This window comes from Rattus norvegicus, chromosome 2 (genome assembly GCF_021556685.1).
Source record: "Rattus norvegicus strain SHRSP/BbbUtx chromosome 2, alternate assembly SHRSP_T2T, whole genome shotgun sequence".
Classification (NCBI taxonomy): Eukaryota; Metazoa; Chordata; class Mammalia; order Rodentia; family Muridae; genus Rattus; species Rattus norvegicus.
Window position 1 is genome coordinate 243,948,232 of NC_141535.1, and position 17,603 is coordinate 243,965,834.

The window sequence follows — 17,603 nt, forward strand, 5'->3', positions numbered from 1 at the left end:
TTTTTTTTCCTTGTAGGCTGGTTGTCAACAAACCCCAGTGGTCACATTTCCACTGAGTTGTCCTTTAATAGGAAGTTTGGTCCACATAGACAATGAACTGACAGCACCACACAAAAGAGAAATCGCAAAATTGTGGATCCAAATTTATCTTTTAAAAACTTTCTCCTTAAATATCGTGTCTATTTTACAAAACAAACCTAGAAACACAGCTGAATAAATAGTCTTCAGTTAGGTTGCCCCAGCCACTCCGGGAATGGAGGAAGGTGTATGCGGTGGAAAACAAAACAAAACAAAACAAAACAAACAAAACAAAACAAAACAAAACAAAACAACGAAATAAAGCAAGAAAAGTAAACTAAAACCACTAATGGCCACCACCGTGAGAAAAAATAAACCAAACAGCAACCGGGCGCGACAGCGGCAGCGGCAGCGCGCTGCTTTACGGCACACGCCCCGCCCCTTTGCTATTCGGGGCTTGAGAAGCCGGCAAACATGGCGTCCCCCTGCTTCTTTACCCTGCCAGTGGCTGTCTTGGCCACCTTGGCGTTCTTGTCTCTCGGCAGCTCCGCCGCTAGTCACATCGAGGTAGGCATCGCTGTCTATTGAGAACTGATCCCCGGGAAGACGGTGTGTCGTGGCTGTGAGCTCCTCAGGTGGGACGCACGGCTCCTGAGGGAAGCCGTCTGCAGCATCTTCCCTCCCCAGGCTGGGCTGTGGTCCGTCCGTCCTGAGGACAGTGACCTGATCCAGCCTTTTAGATTGCCCTGTTAAGAGTGCGAAGCATTTGGTGACGGAGGAGGGCCCGGTCCTCTGCTCCTGTGACAGGCAGGGCAATGGAAAGGGCTGTCATGGCTTTGGTGTTTTGCCCTTCGGCCCCGACCTCCTAATGGAGGCCACCGGATGTCTGGTTTCTTTCCATTGCTTTTACCAGTGATTCCTCCAGCGAAGTGACTTGCATTTCTAGCATTATGTTTAGGCCTGCTTGGCCCGCCTGCTCAGGAACCCGGGGCGTTAGCAGAAGTTTCATCACTCACCTAGACTGTCGTAGTTATTTTTAACAATGCCTGTAGTAGTTCTGGTTCTTACTCTGTTCTCTAAGCTGTGGAGGAGTAACCTTTAAAATGCTGACTAATCGTGTCACTCAGGCTTCCTTCTTGAAATCTCTTGCTCCCCTCTTTAAATGTCTAGGTTTGGTAAACTTCAGTTTCTCAAACCACTGGGGCCCCTTCTGCCACAAGCCCAAATCATCTTTGTCTGGAATTGTCTTTTATCCTTTTTTCATCTTTTTGGATATTCGCCCAATTGTCACTTCTGTAGGGAAACCTTCCCCAACAAAGTCATAGTCCCCCGATACAATTACAAACCACATTTGGTGTCTCTGTTGTGTTTATTGGGTTCTTTGCTAATGTGTGTCTGTTCAACTGGACAGCAATCTTTATGAAGACAAACACCGTGGTACACTATCATACCCACCAGGGTAGATGTCTTATGTGGGCTGTGAATTAGTAAATGCACATAGTATTTCACTGCATTTGCATGCCCACCTGCATTAAACTCTGATGTTCTTGAGAGAAAATTGCATGCCTTTTAGTGATTTTCCTATCACTGTGTATTCCATAGTGCTTGGCACATAGAAGGTGCTCCACTGACTAAATGTTCTGTGAGAAACTTTACATTGCCTGCCTCAGAGTTTTCAGTAGGGTTTCAGTGGATTGACAATTTCGAGCCTGGAAAGTACACGACAGGTTATTTAGGTCAAATCTCAGTTTCTTTTAGAGAAATTCAAGCCTGAAGTGCAAACTGACTTGCCTCAGTGTCATGTACAGCTCAGTATTAGCTCAGACCTTCCTGTCCCTAAACCAGGGGTTATCTGCAGTAGCACCCTGCTTGTTGCTTTCCTCAGCATCTAGGCAGCTGTTAGGAAAGGGTTTGGGAGGTGGTGGTGGTTGTAGTGGTGGTTCTGTTCTCACACTTGAGTAGAACTCCTTGTCTCTGGAAGTTTCCTGCTAGCCAGACAGCTGAAGTCACCGTTTATTAGGCAATCACTTTGTGATTTTGTTGCATTCAGTGAGACTGCTACCAGTTCTATAAATGGAAGCTGAAGGCTGGGGGAGGGTAAGCCACTTCTCTAAGGTGCGCTCAAGTCAGTGAATGGTAGATCCAGGTTTGAATTCAGACGTGCCGACTGCTCTAGTAATGTGCTGTTCAGAAGCAGAGCTGGGCTTGGTGCTGTGCACATGTGCCATTATTTTAATGTGTCTGCTGTTTGACTTTTTTTTCCCTCTTCCGTTGGTCAGTTTGACACAAGCTGGAGAGAGAGAACCTCAGTTGAGAAGACTCTTCTATAAGATTGCCCTGTAGGGAAGTCTTTGGAGGCATCTTCTTATTAAAGATCGATGAGGGAGGCCCAGCTCTTTGTGGGCAGTACCAACCCCTCACCCCGGGCAGATGGCAAGCTACTAGTCAGAATTCCCAATGGTTTCTGCTTCCGTTCTTGCCTCCGGTTTTCTGCCTGAGTTCTGGTCCTGGTTTGCCTTTGTGGCATACAAGCCAAATAAACCCTCTCCTGCCTAAGTTGCTTTCGGTCAGTGTTTCCTCACAGCAGCAGAGAAGCAAACAAGTGTGTCATGAAAATTGGGTTTGTTGGTTGGGAGGATGATGTTTATGCTGACATTTTTAACGTGTAGAAATAGCAATTGTCACTCATGCACATTGCTTGACGCAAGGCTAGAGGGTCTACTGAAGTACGTTTGTGCGTTCAAATAGAAGTAATCAGCATGTAAAAAGTATGTAGTGAGTGACATTTGAACAGTTACAGATTTATTATATATGTATATAAAATCTAGACATAAGTCATTTACAGGGTAAAGACGGAGTGGAAAATTAGGAACACACGAGGAAAATTGTATTTGTCTGAGATAAAGTGTGTAAAAACAGGCAGCCTTGCAGGAACAACCTCCTGCAAGGATAGCTAGAGAAATTGAAACTTGAAACAAAAGCTCAGCGGTTCTTACAGATGCTTCAAGATACTTTAATATTAAAACATTTTCATTATTTGATAGCTGGTGTTTAGTGTCTTGACTGATATATTTAAGAGTGATCACAATTGCACAGATCTTAGAGAACCAACAGCAGTGTTTGTCACATGACTTGAGCTCAAAGATGATGCCAGAAGCACAGGGAACCCCTTGGAAGGAGGAAGGAGGGAGATGATGTGGCCTCACACTTGGGATCAGAGATATCTTCAGGATACATTATACTCACAGTGGATTAAATGTTGAAAAGTTCTTGGCATAACCGTTTCCACTGTGTATTCTCATTGCACAGAGAGTCTGTTTCAGTAGAGTATTTCAGGCACCCATATAACCGGAAAAGGGTTTTGAAGTTTAGTGACTTATGTTTCCACTTGTGTATGCGATGCTTTTGGTCATTGGCGTAAAGTCATGTGGACCATAGCTTCCTGCGTTCAGGCATGTTAAATCAATGTGTGCTGATGGGCTGCATTAGTAGATCTGCCTCATGAGAGGCCTGCTCCTGTTAGAGCTGAGGTCCTGTGGGAAGAGGGGACTGCAGTGCACAAGTGAGCCCCTGGTACCCGGGAAGACAAGGAGTGCAGCGATGAGCTAAACCATGGTAAAGAGGATGGGCTGTGTGGTGCAGCTTCAAACGATACCCTAGTTAAATGTTTTAAACAGATAAATTCCACACTAAATTCCAGAGTAAAATGTGACCTTAGTAATTCACTTGCATCTGCTTAATGCTTCCTAGTTTTAAAGCAAGGACATACATGCAACATACCTCTGTGGTTCTGTAAATGACACTGTGGTACGGGGTTGGCAGTTCTTTTGCTCAGAGTGTGTGGAAGGGGGTAAGTGGATTTACTTACTTCCTTACTTATCTGGGCTCTTAGAGATTAAATCCTGGGGAGAAGGCATGGTAGGCAAATGCTCTGCCACTAACTTATACCTTCAGCCCGGAGCCAAGCATCCTAGCATCCTAGTGAAAGCTGTTTTGTTTAGTGTCTCAAGCAAGACTTCAGCTTTGATCTGTAGATTTCAAGGTTAGCTTTTTTCTCAGTTAGCTTTTAAACTAGATAGGGCTTTTTGGAATGAAACAGTATCTTTTAGAAGTTACATTAATTGACAGTTAATTAACATTAATTACTTGATTATGTGTACCATAGGATGCTTGTGAGTATCAGAGGACAACATAAGGGAGTCAGTTTTCTCTACTATGTGGGTTCAGGACTTGAACCCAGGTCCCCAGATTTGACAGTAAGAACCATTACCTACTGAGCCTAAAGTAGTTCCTAATGTATGTTTTATTATTCTGTTCATAAGGCCAAATACAATGGCTTCATAAAGAACTTGATAGCTATTATAGAAAAGCCCATGAGGGGCTAGAGATGGCTCAGTGGTTAAGAGCCGGGAAGCTTTTCCACAGGACCCAGGTTTGGTTTCCAGCACCTACTGGATGGTTTACAGCTTTCTAGTACAGCAGTTCTAGAGGGTCCAGTGCCTTCTTCTGACCTGTGTGGACACTAGGCATGCCCTTAGTGCACTGCATACATACATACATACATACATACATACATACATACATACACACACACACACACACACACACACACACACACACAGGCAAAGCACACAAACACATAAGTAAATCTAAAAATTCAAATAAGAAGGTCTATGAATCCCATTGTTTCCCCCTCTTTAATTCTTGGAAATTGTATGTTTCCATAAACTGTGTGTATGTATGAATGATTTTGTCTTTATCTGACCCATAGGATCAAGCAGAACAATTCTTTAGAAGTGGACATACAAATAACTGGGCTGTTTTGGTAAGTATGCTCTTTAAACATATATCTTGGTGCTCACATTGTATGAATTATGAATTAAATGTTTAAAAATAAAATTTATCCCTTAAAATAAAAATTTTGATAGAAAAAGAAAACCCTCCTCCCTCTCCCTCTATCTTTTCTCCCTTTTTGACTTCTCTTTTCCTCTTCCACTCCACTTTGTCTCTCTTTGAAAAAGGGTCTTATATAGCCCAGACTGGTTTCAAATTCACTATGTAGCTGAGGCTGGCCTTGAACTGCTGGCGCCCTAGTCTCCACCTCTGGAGTGCTGGGTTTACAGGTGTGGACCACTATAGCAAAATCAACAACTCTTTTTTTCTTTAAACTTTATTTTAAATTGACAACAGCTACTAATAATATTCCTTACTGTAAATTTTTCTGCCAAGTGGTGATTTGTAAATAAATACATTTGGGAGGCTGTCATTACAAGAAACACAAAATGTAGAATTATTTTAATGCCTGAAATGAATAATTGCATTTCTCTGTAGCACTAGTTTATAGATAACTTTACTAATGCAGTCTTATTGATTTTTATATTTGCAAGAAATGATAATTGTAGAAAGTCCAAATCATACAGGAAGGTATAAGAGAAGAAAAGACAGATTAATTGCCTGTGTGACTTTTACCTCAGCTGAAAGGGAGGGAATGCTTTCACACTTCCTATTCCAGAGTCAGCATTGGGGAAACAGCTCTCTCTTCACAGAGCATAGAGGTGTTTTCTGTGTTTGTGTGTTATGTATTGCTCACACTGGGGCTGTCCTTAGTGTGTTCGTTTGCAGTGCCTTACCATGTCTTAGGTTCTTTCCTTATTGGTGAACACATAGGTTTCTTACGTTTCCCAAATGGTGTAAGGTTTTCTGTGTTAGGATACATTGTATCATTTAGTTCCTAGGTGTCGAGATCCTAAGTTTTCATTACTTTGTTCAGTTATGTTATATATTCTGTTTGAAATCAAGGCTCTCACTCTAGCCCAGGCTGGCTGCAGATGCATAGCAGTCCTGACCCAGCTTCCTCAAGTCTGGGATTGCCAACATGAACCACCTCACCTGCCTGGCTGTCCTTTAAATGTGTGTTTGTGAACACGACTGGTTTCCTCAGGATGGTAATTCCTGGAGTCGACGAGGAGTTGTGCACATCTCCCCCCGGGAAGCCTGCTCTGCTCCTTCTGAACTCCACTCTTATTTCATCAGTTCTTTCCTGTTTGATTGCTGCACATGAAATTAATGTTTGAATTGGAATTATTTCATTTTCTGAGCACAGTTTTGCTTGCTGGCCTAGTTTTTTTCTCTACCTTCCATCTCCCTGTATGGTGTGAATTTATATCTTTAATAGAGTCTGGCTCATGAGTTTGTGTTTCTCATTCCCCAAATAGAATGCACATAAGTCCGCTTTTCCTGTATGTTGATCACTTTTACTCCCAGAGTTTCATGTAATGGCATCTGATTCGGAGAAAGACTAAGTCTACTTCAGGAAAGGACAAAAGTTGTAGGCTCTGTTTGAAAAAATCTGCAATTAGGTACTTATAAAGAACACGGTTCTGTTTCCCTCCCATCTCTGGAGGCTGGAAAGGGTGTGAACCTGGCACCAGCCTCTGCGTGTTGTGGGGGCATCCTCACTGTACCATCGTCCAGCCAAGGTGAGGAAGAGAATCTGCCAGGTCAGGTCTCGCTCCAGCCTGACGACCTTGGCCCGTCCTCATTATTGCCCAGAGACTCGACCTCCAGATGTCATCAGTAGAAGAAGTGGGAGTTAAACTTTGGACATATGAAATTTGAGGATCATTTTTAAATGATAGCAAGGGACAACTAGGAGAAAGGGGAGGGCAGGAGCAGAAACTGTCAGCATACTCACACTGACAAAGAAAGGACGTTTGGCACAGGACTTGTAAGAGTATAGTGGGACCATAGTAGGGTAGGAGAAATATACCCAAAGTCTGACAACAGGAACCTGAGACTGATTACTTCCTCCAGGCCTTATGAGGAGGTTGCTCAGGGCTCTTCGGTAGAAGGGTGGGGTTAGCTACAGGTCACTAGGAAAGGTGCAGTTGTGGGGAAGGTCTGTGTGATTGCAATTATATTTTGACCAAGTAGAATAGGATAGCCCTGGGTATGCTTCCCACCACAGAGACTTTATGGAAGGATTGACCAGAAGATGTTGAAGACAGGAGAGAGGTTTTCAGTGACTCCCAGTGGTGACAGTTATAGAGGCCCAGGCTAGGACACCTGCTAGAAGGAAAGGGAGGGCTCTTCCACGATCAACCCCTGAGAGCAGTTCTTAGGTGAGGACTAGATAGCAGCTGGTGTGCAACCCCTGATTGCTAACAGTAAAGCTGTTAGCTTAGGCTTCACATGTGTCAGAGTGTCCGTGGCTCCGTGCTCCAGATGACAGTAAGGGTGAGAGACAGATTCCACTGCAGCAGGAGACCTCAATCAGTTGCGCACTCTTAAACAGAAAATCACGACGTTTGTCCAGAATGACTCAGGAGAGATCGCTCACTCGGGAAAGTGGTCAAATCCCCAGAGGCCGAAAAATCTGTGCCTGCACTGGGCTCGGGTGGAGGTGAGGAGATCTTTGAAACCAGTTTAGCCAAGTCCAGACTCAGTGAGAGGCCCTACCTCAAAGTGTAAGGTGGATGACTAAAATCAATCTAACATGTGACATCTACAGGCCACACCCACCTGCTGCAGTGTGTCCTCATGCACTCCATTCGCTGACTATTTAGTAATTTATAATAAGGTATTTCCTGGTATTTCTACTTCTTTTCTCTTAGTATTTTTTGTATTCCTTGTTTATTTTTCTGGCTAATAATTTGTGATTGAAGGTGAGGCCAGTTTCTTATGCTTATCAGATAACAAGTTGACACAGGCCTTTACTTGCATAAAGTGCAGTAGAAAGCCTGGCCTTCATTGTGGGTAATTTCTTCTAAATTGTTTTGTACATCTTCAAACTTTCAGTTAGAGGAACTGCAGGCTTTGGCAGTGACTTGTATCCTCTTGTTTGTTTTCATTTTTTTCTTTACTTTCTTTTTTCCCTTTTGGACAATGCTCAGTCTGAAGAGACAGGAGTTCATGTATGTAAATGCATGTAAATGTGTCCATTTCCACACATACTGGCTGGTTTTGTGTGTCAATTTGACACAAGCTGGAGTTATCACGGAGAAAGGAGCCTCAGTTGAGGAAATGCCTCTATGAGACCCAGCTGTAAGGCATTTTCTCAATTAGTGCTCAAGGTGGGAGGGCCTAGCCCATTGTGGTGGTGCCATTCCTGTGCTGGTGGTCCTGGGTTCTATAAGAAAGCAAGCTGAGCAAGCCAGGGGAGCAAGCCAGTAAGTAACATCCCTCCATGGCCTCTGCCTCAGCTCCTGCTTCCTGACCTGCTTGAGTTCCTGTCCTGACTTCCTGTGGTGATGAAACAGCAATGTGGAAGTGAGCTGGATGAACCCTTTCCTCCCCAGCTTGCTTCTTGGTCATGATGTCTGTGCAGGAATAGAACCCCTGACTAAGACACTGACTTACTTGTTTTAATACAGTTAGAAATTTCAGTCTGCTCCCATTGCATTCTCAGATGATAATTCACTTTAAATATTAAAGAAACCATGACACTTATGCCCCTCCCTCAGATTTGTCACTTCTGTCACCATAGGCCTATGGCAGGAGGCAGGAGTGTGTGCAGCAGATACAATAGCTGGATTTCCCTAGCAACTTAAAAGAGATTTTCCTTTTTAGTTGTGTGTGTGTGTGTGTGTGTGTGTGTGTGTGTGTGTGTGTCTGTATCTGAGTGTTGGTTTGTGTGTGTGAGTACAGTACCCATGGAGGCCAGAAGAGGGCATTGGCTCTCCAGAGTCTAGACTTACAGGTAATTGTGAACTTACCTTTTCTGGTCCTGGGAACTGAACTTGGGTCCTCTGGAGTAGCGGCTAAGTTGTCTCTCCAGCCCCTCTCTAGGTCCCTTGACATTTTTAGTGATCTTTATTTTAAGTGAAAAGTTTGGTTGACTTCTTGTAGTCTTTAGTTCAGTAACTTTATAGCTTGGCTCTTCCTATGTATATGTGAACCTATTTTGTAAGTTGCATTTCGGTGTCCGTCTCACTTCCCACAATGAACGAAGCAATTAAATTAAGAAGTAGATATTATATGTCATAGGGTAGCTAGTCTGAGGAGCTTACAGATGTTTTCTCTGATCTAAAGAATCAAGTCTTTTAGAAATAGGTTCACTAATGCACAGAATGGAGATGAGCTCTGTTGGGTCAGTATTTGGTTAAATTCTGTGTGGACTGCTTTCTTTTCAGCTGGGTAAGCTTATTTAATATAAGTTGTAAGAGCCTTTCTTTAGGGAGATTGGTTTTATTGAATTTTTTTATATTTTTTGATGTTTTTAAGCCCGAAATGCTTTCTTCAGGCATTTCCCCATAGACTTCAACTACAGCAATTCTGTAATCCATGGTCTGACTTATAAAATCATGTTTTTGTTTTAACCCTAGGTATGCACATCCCGATTCTGGTTTAATTACCGACATGTTGCAAATACTCTCTCTGTTTACAGAAGCGTCAAGAGGCTAGGTATTCCAGACAGGTAAGCTGGCTCAACTAAGTTTAATTTAAAACCCTGTGAAGACAACTCTTAGCTGAGTTGATTTTGAAGGAGGTCAGGAGCCCCTGCTCTCAGTTTCTGCTGTGGTTGGAAGGACCATCATGTGTGGTGTCGATGTTACCTTAGGCCTACAGTGGCCCAGCGCACGTGAGGGTGATGGACACTAAGGTGATAGGATGTGGTAAACTCTGGCGATCCCTGCTGTTTGCTAGTCTCTCTCTGTGGACACTTTAATAGGTTACTATTTTAAGCAGAGGAGGGACTGATTCAAAACATGTTGATTTATTCATCAGATTCTGAGGAGTGCTATAGCCTAATCAGGAACAGGAAAAGCACCTAGTAGGATGGGAAACTGAAAACCATGATGTGATGCCATGCTGCAGGTTGCTGAAGCTGGGCTTTGCGCTGCACTGGGGTGGGATTTTAAAGCCACTTCATGTTGCTACTGCCTCCTGCTGCCCAGAGCCAACCCTGGCACCCTCAGCTCCTTACCGTTCCTCCTAGCACCTGTTGGAATGTCGTGCTGGTGGTAGAACGTAAGTTGCTGTGAGTGGGGCATCTCCTACTTATAGGGCATCAGGGACCCTGGCCCAGACCATAGACTTTGGATTATTATGGTGACTTTAGTCCTGCTACCACAGGATGAGTAACCACAGAAGGCACTGTTGTCTCAGTGCAGTGGACTCATTCCGTGTCCTCAAGGGAGGAGTGCTCACGAGCTTGCTAGTGAGAGGAGTTTGAAACCTGGACTCGTGTGCTGATTCTGGCTGTAACTTCCAAGGCTCGGCACCTGTGACATAGTGCTCATATAATGGGACCATTGCGGGATTCGAGCAAAACAGCAGAGGCAGAGGACACAGTGCCTGGCTGGGGGTCAGAGATGCTGTGTTCTACTTACCAGATGGTTTTAGTCTGAGGAAAGCACAAACACAGCTCAGCATCCATGCTCTGTCTCACCGAGAAGTTAAAGCAAGCACATGCTTTACCGCTATTGGTATTGCCTAAGTCTGAGAAGGAGGGCAATCTGTCAGGCAGGCGGGCGAGTCCTCTCTTGCTGTCCGTGGGTCCTTTGCGGGTAGCACTTTGTTTAGAGCTTAGCCCTCCCTGTCCATCTAGAGGCTTCACAGCAGTTTTATTTTGGAAACGGAATGGACTCACGCTGTTGTGAGTCACTCGGACACGTTGCTCTGGCTGAGGAGATCTGGAGGGGCGCTGAGAAGCAGGAGTGGCAGCACGTGCTGTTCTGGACGCCCTGCTCAGTAAGCTTGCCCTGGAGTTTCTGAAGGATTTCTTTTGAGGTTATTTCTGTTTCAGATGCTTGCTTGTAGCTCTGTTTATGCAGTCTTTGTTCTAGACATAAATTGGGGGATTCAGAGAAGGAGAATTTCATGCTGCTTATTTTTTTTTTAACAAAGAGAAATTAGCAACAACAAAAAGAGAGAGATGGTTTGCTGTTCGCCTAGTATGGGAACTGTTCCTTTGCTGTTATTGAATTCAGTTAGAGGTTTCTCTTAGTAGACATTATCTCACTTTATCTTACACTACTCTTTAGAGATTGGTATAGTTATGCATATGATTTAAATACCTAATTAAATCCTCAAAGGTCTATCTGCATATTGAAGGCAGTAACCAGGTGGCCATGGAAACACTAGGAGGTAACCCGTAAGGAGCCCTTCCATTCCTCACTTTCCTTTCAGTAGGTGCGTGGGTGGCTGCTGTCCTGCTCTTTCTCCCCCGTGCCCAAGCCTTCCCGCTGCAGCGTCTCTGCAGGCTCTGCACATGCGGCACCTGTAGCTCTCTGACCCTCAACCCAAGTCTCCCAGAATTCAACATGCTCACAAATTCCACAGGACCTGTCTGCACTCGGCCTGGAGTGGCAGGCTGAGGGGATACAGGTGTGCTAGCCCGCGTGTCTCGAGGCACCAGCAGATCCCTGTGCAGACTGGGTCCCATCTGCAGGGCACTTCAGCGTGTGTTCCCTTCCCAGCTCTTCCCACACGCAGCTGGTAGGCCGAGCGAGCTTCCTCAGACACCGAGGGCGTCATCACACCCACCAGCACTGTGGTGAGTCTGTCTGTTTCACAGACCCGAGCATTTCTAGCTGTGACTGGTGTTTGGTTAGTTTTGACTCACTGTGTTGAGTTTGTTAACTTGTTTGGGTTTCTCTGGCCTAAGAGTTGGTCATTCATGTCTGGTTTGGCCTTTTATCCCCCCAGACAGTCGAAGGGTCTCAGGTTCACTTTCAGACTCTTACTGTTTTCTTATTGTTTTCATTGTGTAGAATACTCTGTGTGGAAGGTCACCCTGATTTTTGTTAATTGACTGATATGTTAAAGCAATTCTAACCAGTTTGTAAAAAAAATTAAAGTCAATATGTTAATAACATTAAATTTTTGTTCCATGACTAATCTATATTTTTATTTTATTGTGTAGAAAATCATCTTATAATTTGAAATGGACAGTAGTGGAACTATATAAATTTGTTTTGTAAGCAGTCTCTGATATACTGCCATAGTTACAGTCAAGATCATTTTAGCTCATGCCTTTGAATGTTCTTTCTCTTGTCTCCTGTCACTTCTAACAGTTTTTTCCCATGTAGTCCTTAAATGTGTAAATAATGATATTTGAGTATAGATCCTTACACATTCTGAACAATCTGTCCTTTTTCGCTTTGACAGCCAATGTGTCTCACACTTTATGTGATATTCCTGGTGGGGCAGTGTGTAAGAGCGCGCGCGCGCGCGCGTGTGTGTGTGTGTGTGTGTGTGTGTGTCTGTGTGTCTGTGTGTCTGTGTGTCTGTGTGTCTGTGTCGGGTGGGCACTTAGTGTGGTTAGGAAATGAAACGTGCTTTAAGGAGAATAGTGATCCAGGTAACACGGGCATTTCAGCCACTAACTTCCTGCTGTCATGTTTAAAAAATAAAAAGGATCAGGACCTTCAAGGGCGTTTGCAGGGCATGAAGGCACATTCTGTCTTGATGTGTAGCTAGATTAGAGGTCTTTGGATGCTTGTTCCTTCCCCAGTACCAGTGTGTTTGTCACTGTCCTGTCTGGTAACATGATTTTCTTGCTTCTGTCCTTCAGAACCATCTATTCATGGATGTTGACTTTCGCATGACCTTTCTGTGTGTGGGGATGGTACCCACGCCTCCTAGGCAGATGCTTCATCTCTAACATCCAGCCCTTCTACATTTACTTACTTTCTAAGGGAAGCATAATTATCTAGATAGTTTTTTGAATGTTGGCCTGAATAGTGGGCAGTTTTCTCTCTTTCTTTCTTATTCTCTATCTGTACACACACACACACACACACACACACACACACACACACACGGAGCTCTCTGTACACACACTCTACTCTCTGTCTTTACACACATACACAGTGTTCTCTGTCTGTGCACACACACTGTTCTCACACACTCTCTGTACACACACACTGTTCTCTGCACACACACACTATTCTCTTCTGTACACACACACTCTCTGTACACACACACTCTCTGTACACACACACTGTACACACATGTACACACATTGTTCTCTGTCTGTACACACACACTATTCTCTGTACACACACACACTGTTCTCTGTACACACACACACACTGTCCTCTGTACACACACACATTGTTCTGTTTGTACACACACACTGTCTTCTGTATACACACAAACACACATATGTACACATACAAGCATACACACATATGTGTACACACACACACACACACACACACACACACACACACACACACAATGTATTTCAATCCTGTTCAATCCAAAGCCATCTTTTATTTCTCTTCCCTTCCCACTGAATGCTTTCTTTCTAAGTAGCCCCCTTTTACTTTCTTTCTTTCTTTTTTTTGTGACACATTGAGTTTGATCAGAGTTACTTGAATGAGCAGAGGTGAGTTCTTTACCAGAGGGTGGCTTGTGGCTATACTATTTAGTAAAATGTCTCTTCCTCCTTCAGCAAACATTAATAGCCTGTAGTTAACTTAGGGAGTGGGCTTCATGAATGGAGTCCTTCCCCCAGCCTTGACAGAATGTTGACACATTTCATCTTGTGCATGTAAGCACAGCTGTATGCCTTCCTGACTGCAGTGGTCATGTCATGTCCAGAAAACAGTGCTCCTCTCACAGAAAATAGTGCTCCTTGGCACTCCTCCCACAGGCATTAGTGCTCCTCCTGTCACCCTCCTATGATGTCCCCTTTCTGTGATGTTCTTCCCCAAGTCTTGGAAGGGTATCTGGATAGTTTTCTTTTGTCAGTTTGACACTGTCTAGAATCATCTGAGAACTTCCATTGAGAAGATGTCTTAATCAGATTGCCTGTGGGCATGTGTGTAGGATTGTTTTTTTATTAATAGTTGATGTGGGAGGGCCCACCTCACTGTAGGAGGTGCTGAGTTGTATAAGAAAGTAGGCTGAACAAGCTAGAGCCACGGGAACAAGCCAGCAAGACTCTCCATAGCCCAGTTCTGTCTCCAGGCTGCACTCTGGAGCCTGTGCCTCAGCTCCCTGAGGACTGGAAGTTGTCAGCCATATAGAGCCTTCTCCCTTGTTTGGTTTTGGTCAGTGTTGATCACAGCAACAGAAGGAAAGTAGGACAAAGGGGTGGTAAAGATGTCCTGCTAGGATGAGCACCCCATGGTCATGGACTAGAGTCTGCACACTCGCCAGTCTCCGAGTGTGGTGCCGTGCTAAAGAGAGAGACTTCCTCTTGGAGTAATGTAAACCAAGAGCAACACCGACCTTGTTCTGTCGTCTCTGTCTGATGCCTGTCCCCGACAGCTTTGCTCCTTGGCACTGTGCTTGGCCTTGTAGTGGACTGGGAGACTAACCCAGAGGGCTTCTGGGTATGAACAGGCTTATCACTTAATCACGTGGAGCAGTCATTGAATTAAGTCTTATACTTTTCTATTTTTCTCTTAAACATCTTTAGTAGAGTGCTTTATCTTTTTTGTTCATATTATAATACCTTTCTCCAGACACGTTTTTCTAACTTTATCGACACATGTGCAGTCCAGCTTTTGTGGCTTCTTCTAGCAGCCTGTTGAATTTCAGTGATTAGGCGATACAATTATTTTTCTCAGAACTATACATAGCTTCTTTCTTAAAAATCTTTGTACCTAGAAGTAAAAAGAGTTGACAATTTCAATAATTAAAATTTTAGGATAGAAATTGTCTCTGAAGTCCTCAGAATTAATAGTCCAATGAAACACTCTTATTCTGAGAAAGTGTGTTCTAGAGAGGAAAGTGACTTTTCAGGTCAGCAAAGTGTTTATGAAGTTCTTGTGTGCGCACCTCACAGACTTGCTTTACTGTAGTAAGCAATGACCTAAATACCATGAAAACAGGAAGTCAGTCTTCAGAGCTTTCAATGAGAACAACTCAACTACTTGTTTTGTTTTTTTTAAGTAGATTATATTTCCTTACTTACATTTCAAATGTTATTCCCCTTCCTGGTTTCCTGTCCATAAGCGCCCCCTCCCTTCTCCTTCCCCTATACGGGTATTCCCCCATCCATCTCCCTTACCCCCCTCCCCAACATTCCCCTGCACTGGGGGTTCAGTCTTGGCAGGACCAAGGGCTTCCCCTTCCACTGGTGCTCTTACTAGGCTATTCTCTGCTACATATGCAGTTGGAGCCCAGGGTCAGTCCATGTACAGTCCTTGGGTAGTGGTTTAGTCCCTGGAAGCAACCACTTGTTTTTATTTTCCGTCTGGTACTCTCCTATAGTAACCTACTGGTGTTTCGGTCAGTGTTCTCTCTTTTTTTTTCCGAGCATTTTAACAGTCCAATTAATATAATGGTGATTTAATGATTGCTTTAGCAATAAATTTAAGCCCAGTGTTTCCAACTGTGTAAAGTGAAGGGTGATGCGATGTACCTCAGACAGGGAGGCAGTTGGCAGTGCTCGCAGTGTTGATCCCGGCAGCAGGTGACCTGTTTCAGTTGTTGCTTTGTTAGAGAGTTAGGCCAGACTACGAAGAGATGGGCAAGGTGATGACTTCAGGTTGGTACCAAACCATCAAGGAGACAATGCAGAGTGTGTGAGCCAAAAGTGCGAGTGTCTGGCTCACTGTGCCTCATCCCTCGTTTCTCACTGTGGTGCCCTCAGATATGGAGAAATCGGATTGGTCAGAGGAGCCCTGAACAGTCAGCAGGGGAAGACGCACCTGTCACTCAAGGCGTTCCTTGCTGGGCCTGCTACAACCATTTGCTTCCTGTGCTTTATCCTTCTCACAGCGTCATCAGGCTTCAGTGACCTCTTGTGTCTTGGGCAAGGTTGTGGATAGAGATGGGGTGCATGTTTGTGGTTGTCTCAACCCCGCTCTTTCTCCTTTCCAGTGTCTTAAGTCAGCCTGTCATCTTTTTAATTTGATTGTGCAACTCCCGCATTACCTGGCTCGGACTGAATCATTAACTGTGCTATTACTTCCAGAGCCTTAATGTTGAAAATCAGGTCATGAAAAGGTGGAAGCTTTGAAAAAATGTTTTAAAAATTTGTTTATTTATTCATGTTACATCCTGATCAAAACTCCCCTTTTTCCTTTCCTCCTACTCCTACCCTCATCCCCCCCCCCCTTCTCCCTCTGTTCAGAGGACAGGCCCCCATGGGTACCAGCCTACTTTGATACATCGACTCACAGCGGGAGTAAGCACATTCCTCCCACTGAGGCCAGACAAGGCAGCCCAGCTAAGGGGAAGGGATCCAAAGGCAGGCAACAGAGTCAGAGTAAGCCCCTCCCTCAACTGTTAGGGACCCACGCGAAGACCAAACTGTATACATCTGCTACAGTGTGTGGTTGGCCTGGGTCCAGCCCAAGCATGCTCTTTGGTTGGTAGTTCAGTCTCTGAGCTTCCATGGGCATAACTTAGTTGACTCTGTAAGTCTTCTTTTGGGCCGAAGGATTTATGGGTGGATTGGTGTCCCTATCCCTTCACTGGAAGTTCCACCTAACTGCAGGAGGAGGCCACTTCAAGCTCCATATCCCCCACTGCTAGGAGTCTCAGCTAGGGTCACCCCCATAGACTCCTGCCTCCCCTAGGTCTCGGACTCATCCCAGAAATGCCCCCTATGATTTCTGTCCTTTTTTCCAGTCCCCCACCTCCCATACCTGATCCCCACCCCAATTCTCCTCTCCACTCCCTCTCCCCGCCAGTTTCTCCCTCCATCTACTTTGGATGTTTATTCCCCCTCTGAGTGAGATTCAAGCATCCTCCCTTAGGTCCTCCTTGTTACTTAGCTTCTTTGGGTCTGTGGCTTGCTGCATGTTATCCTGTACTTTATGGCTAATACCCACTCATAAGTGAGTAGATACCATACGTGCCTTTCTGAGTCTAGGTTACCTCACTCAGGGTGATACTTTCTAGGTCCATCCATTAGCCTGCAAATTCATGATATCTTTGTTTCTAATAGCTGAGCAGTATTCATTATGTAAGTGTACCACATTTTTCTCTATCTATTTTTGAACTGAGGAACATCTAGGTTGTTTCCAGTTTCTGGCTATTACAAGTAAAGGTGCTGTGAACATAGTTCCACAAGTGTCCTTGTGGTAGTTTGGGGAGTATATGCCCAGGAGTAGTATTAGCTGGGTCTTGAGGTAGAACTATTCCTAATTTTCTGAGAAAACACCAAATTGATTTCCAGAGCAGTTGTACAAGTTTCCATTCCCACAGCAATGGAGGAGTGCTACCTTGTTTCACATCCTCACCAGCATGTGCTGTCACTATTCACAGATGATATGATACTATACATAAGCGACCCCAAAAATTCTACCTGAGAACTCCTACAGCTGACAAACACCTTCAGCAAAGTGGCTGAATACAAACTTAACTAAAAAAGAAAAAAAGATCAGTAGCCTTCTTTAATACAAACAATAAAATGGATGAGAAAGAAATTAGGGAAACATCACCCGTCACAATAACCACAAATAGTATAAAATATCTTGGGGTGACTCTAACCAAGCAAGTGAAAGATCTGTATGGTAAGAACTTCAAGTCTCTGAAGAAAGAAATCAAAGATCTCAGAAGATGGAAAGATCTCCCATGTTTGTGGATTGATAGGATTAACATAGTAAAAATGGCCATCCTACCAAAAGCAGTCTACAGATTCAATGCAATGCCCATCAAAATCCCAGCACAATTCT

General features: G+C 44.2%; 1 protein-coding gene across 4 annotated transcripts in view; it reads left to right on the forward strand.

Moving 5' to 3' along the window:
- Window positions 1-466: 466 nt before the first annotated feature.
- The window catches only part of Pigk (phosphatidylinositol glycan anchor biosynthesis, class K), an 85,458-nt gene continuing 68,321 nt past the window's right edge, over window positions 467-17,603 (forward strand). Inside the window, exons 1-3 of one of the 4 annotated variants that reach the window (XM_087620908.1) lie at window positions 467-653; window positions 4,790-4,843; window positions 9,342-9,433. Coding sequence is in view for 2 of the 4 variants with exons in the window: in XM_087620921.1 (XP_087477047.1) it covers window positions 493-585; window positions 4,790-4,843; window positions 9,342-9,433 (239 nt within the window). In the remaining 2 variants the exon portion in view is untranslated. 4 annotated transcript variants of the gene reach the window in all.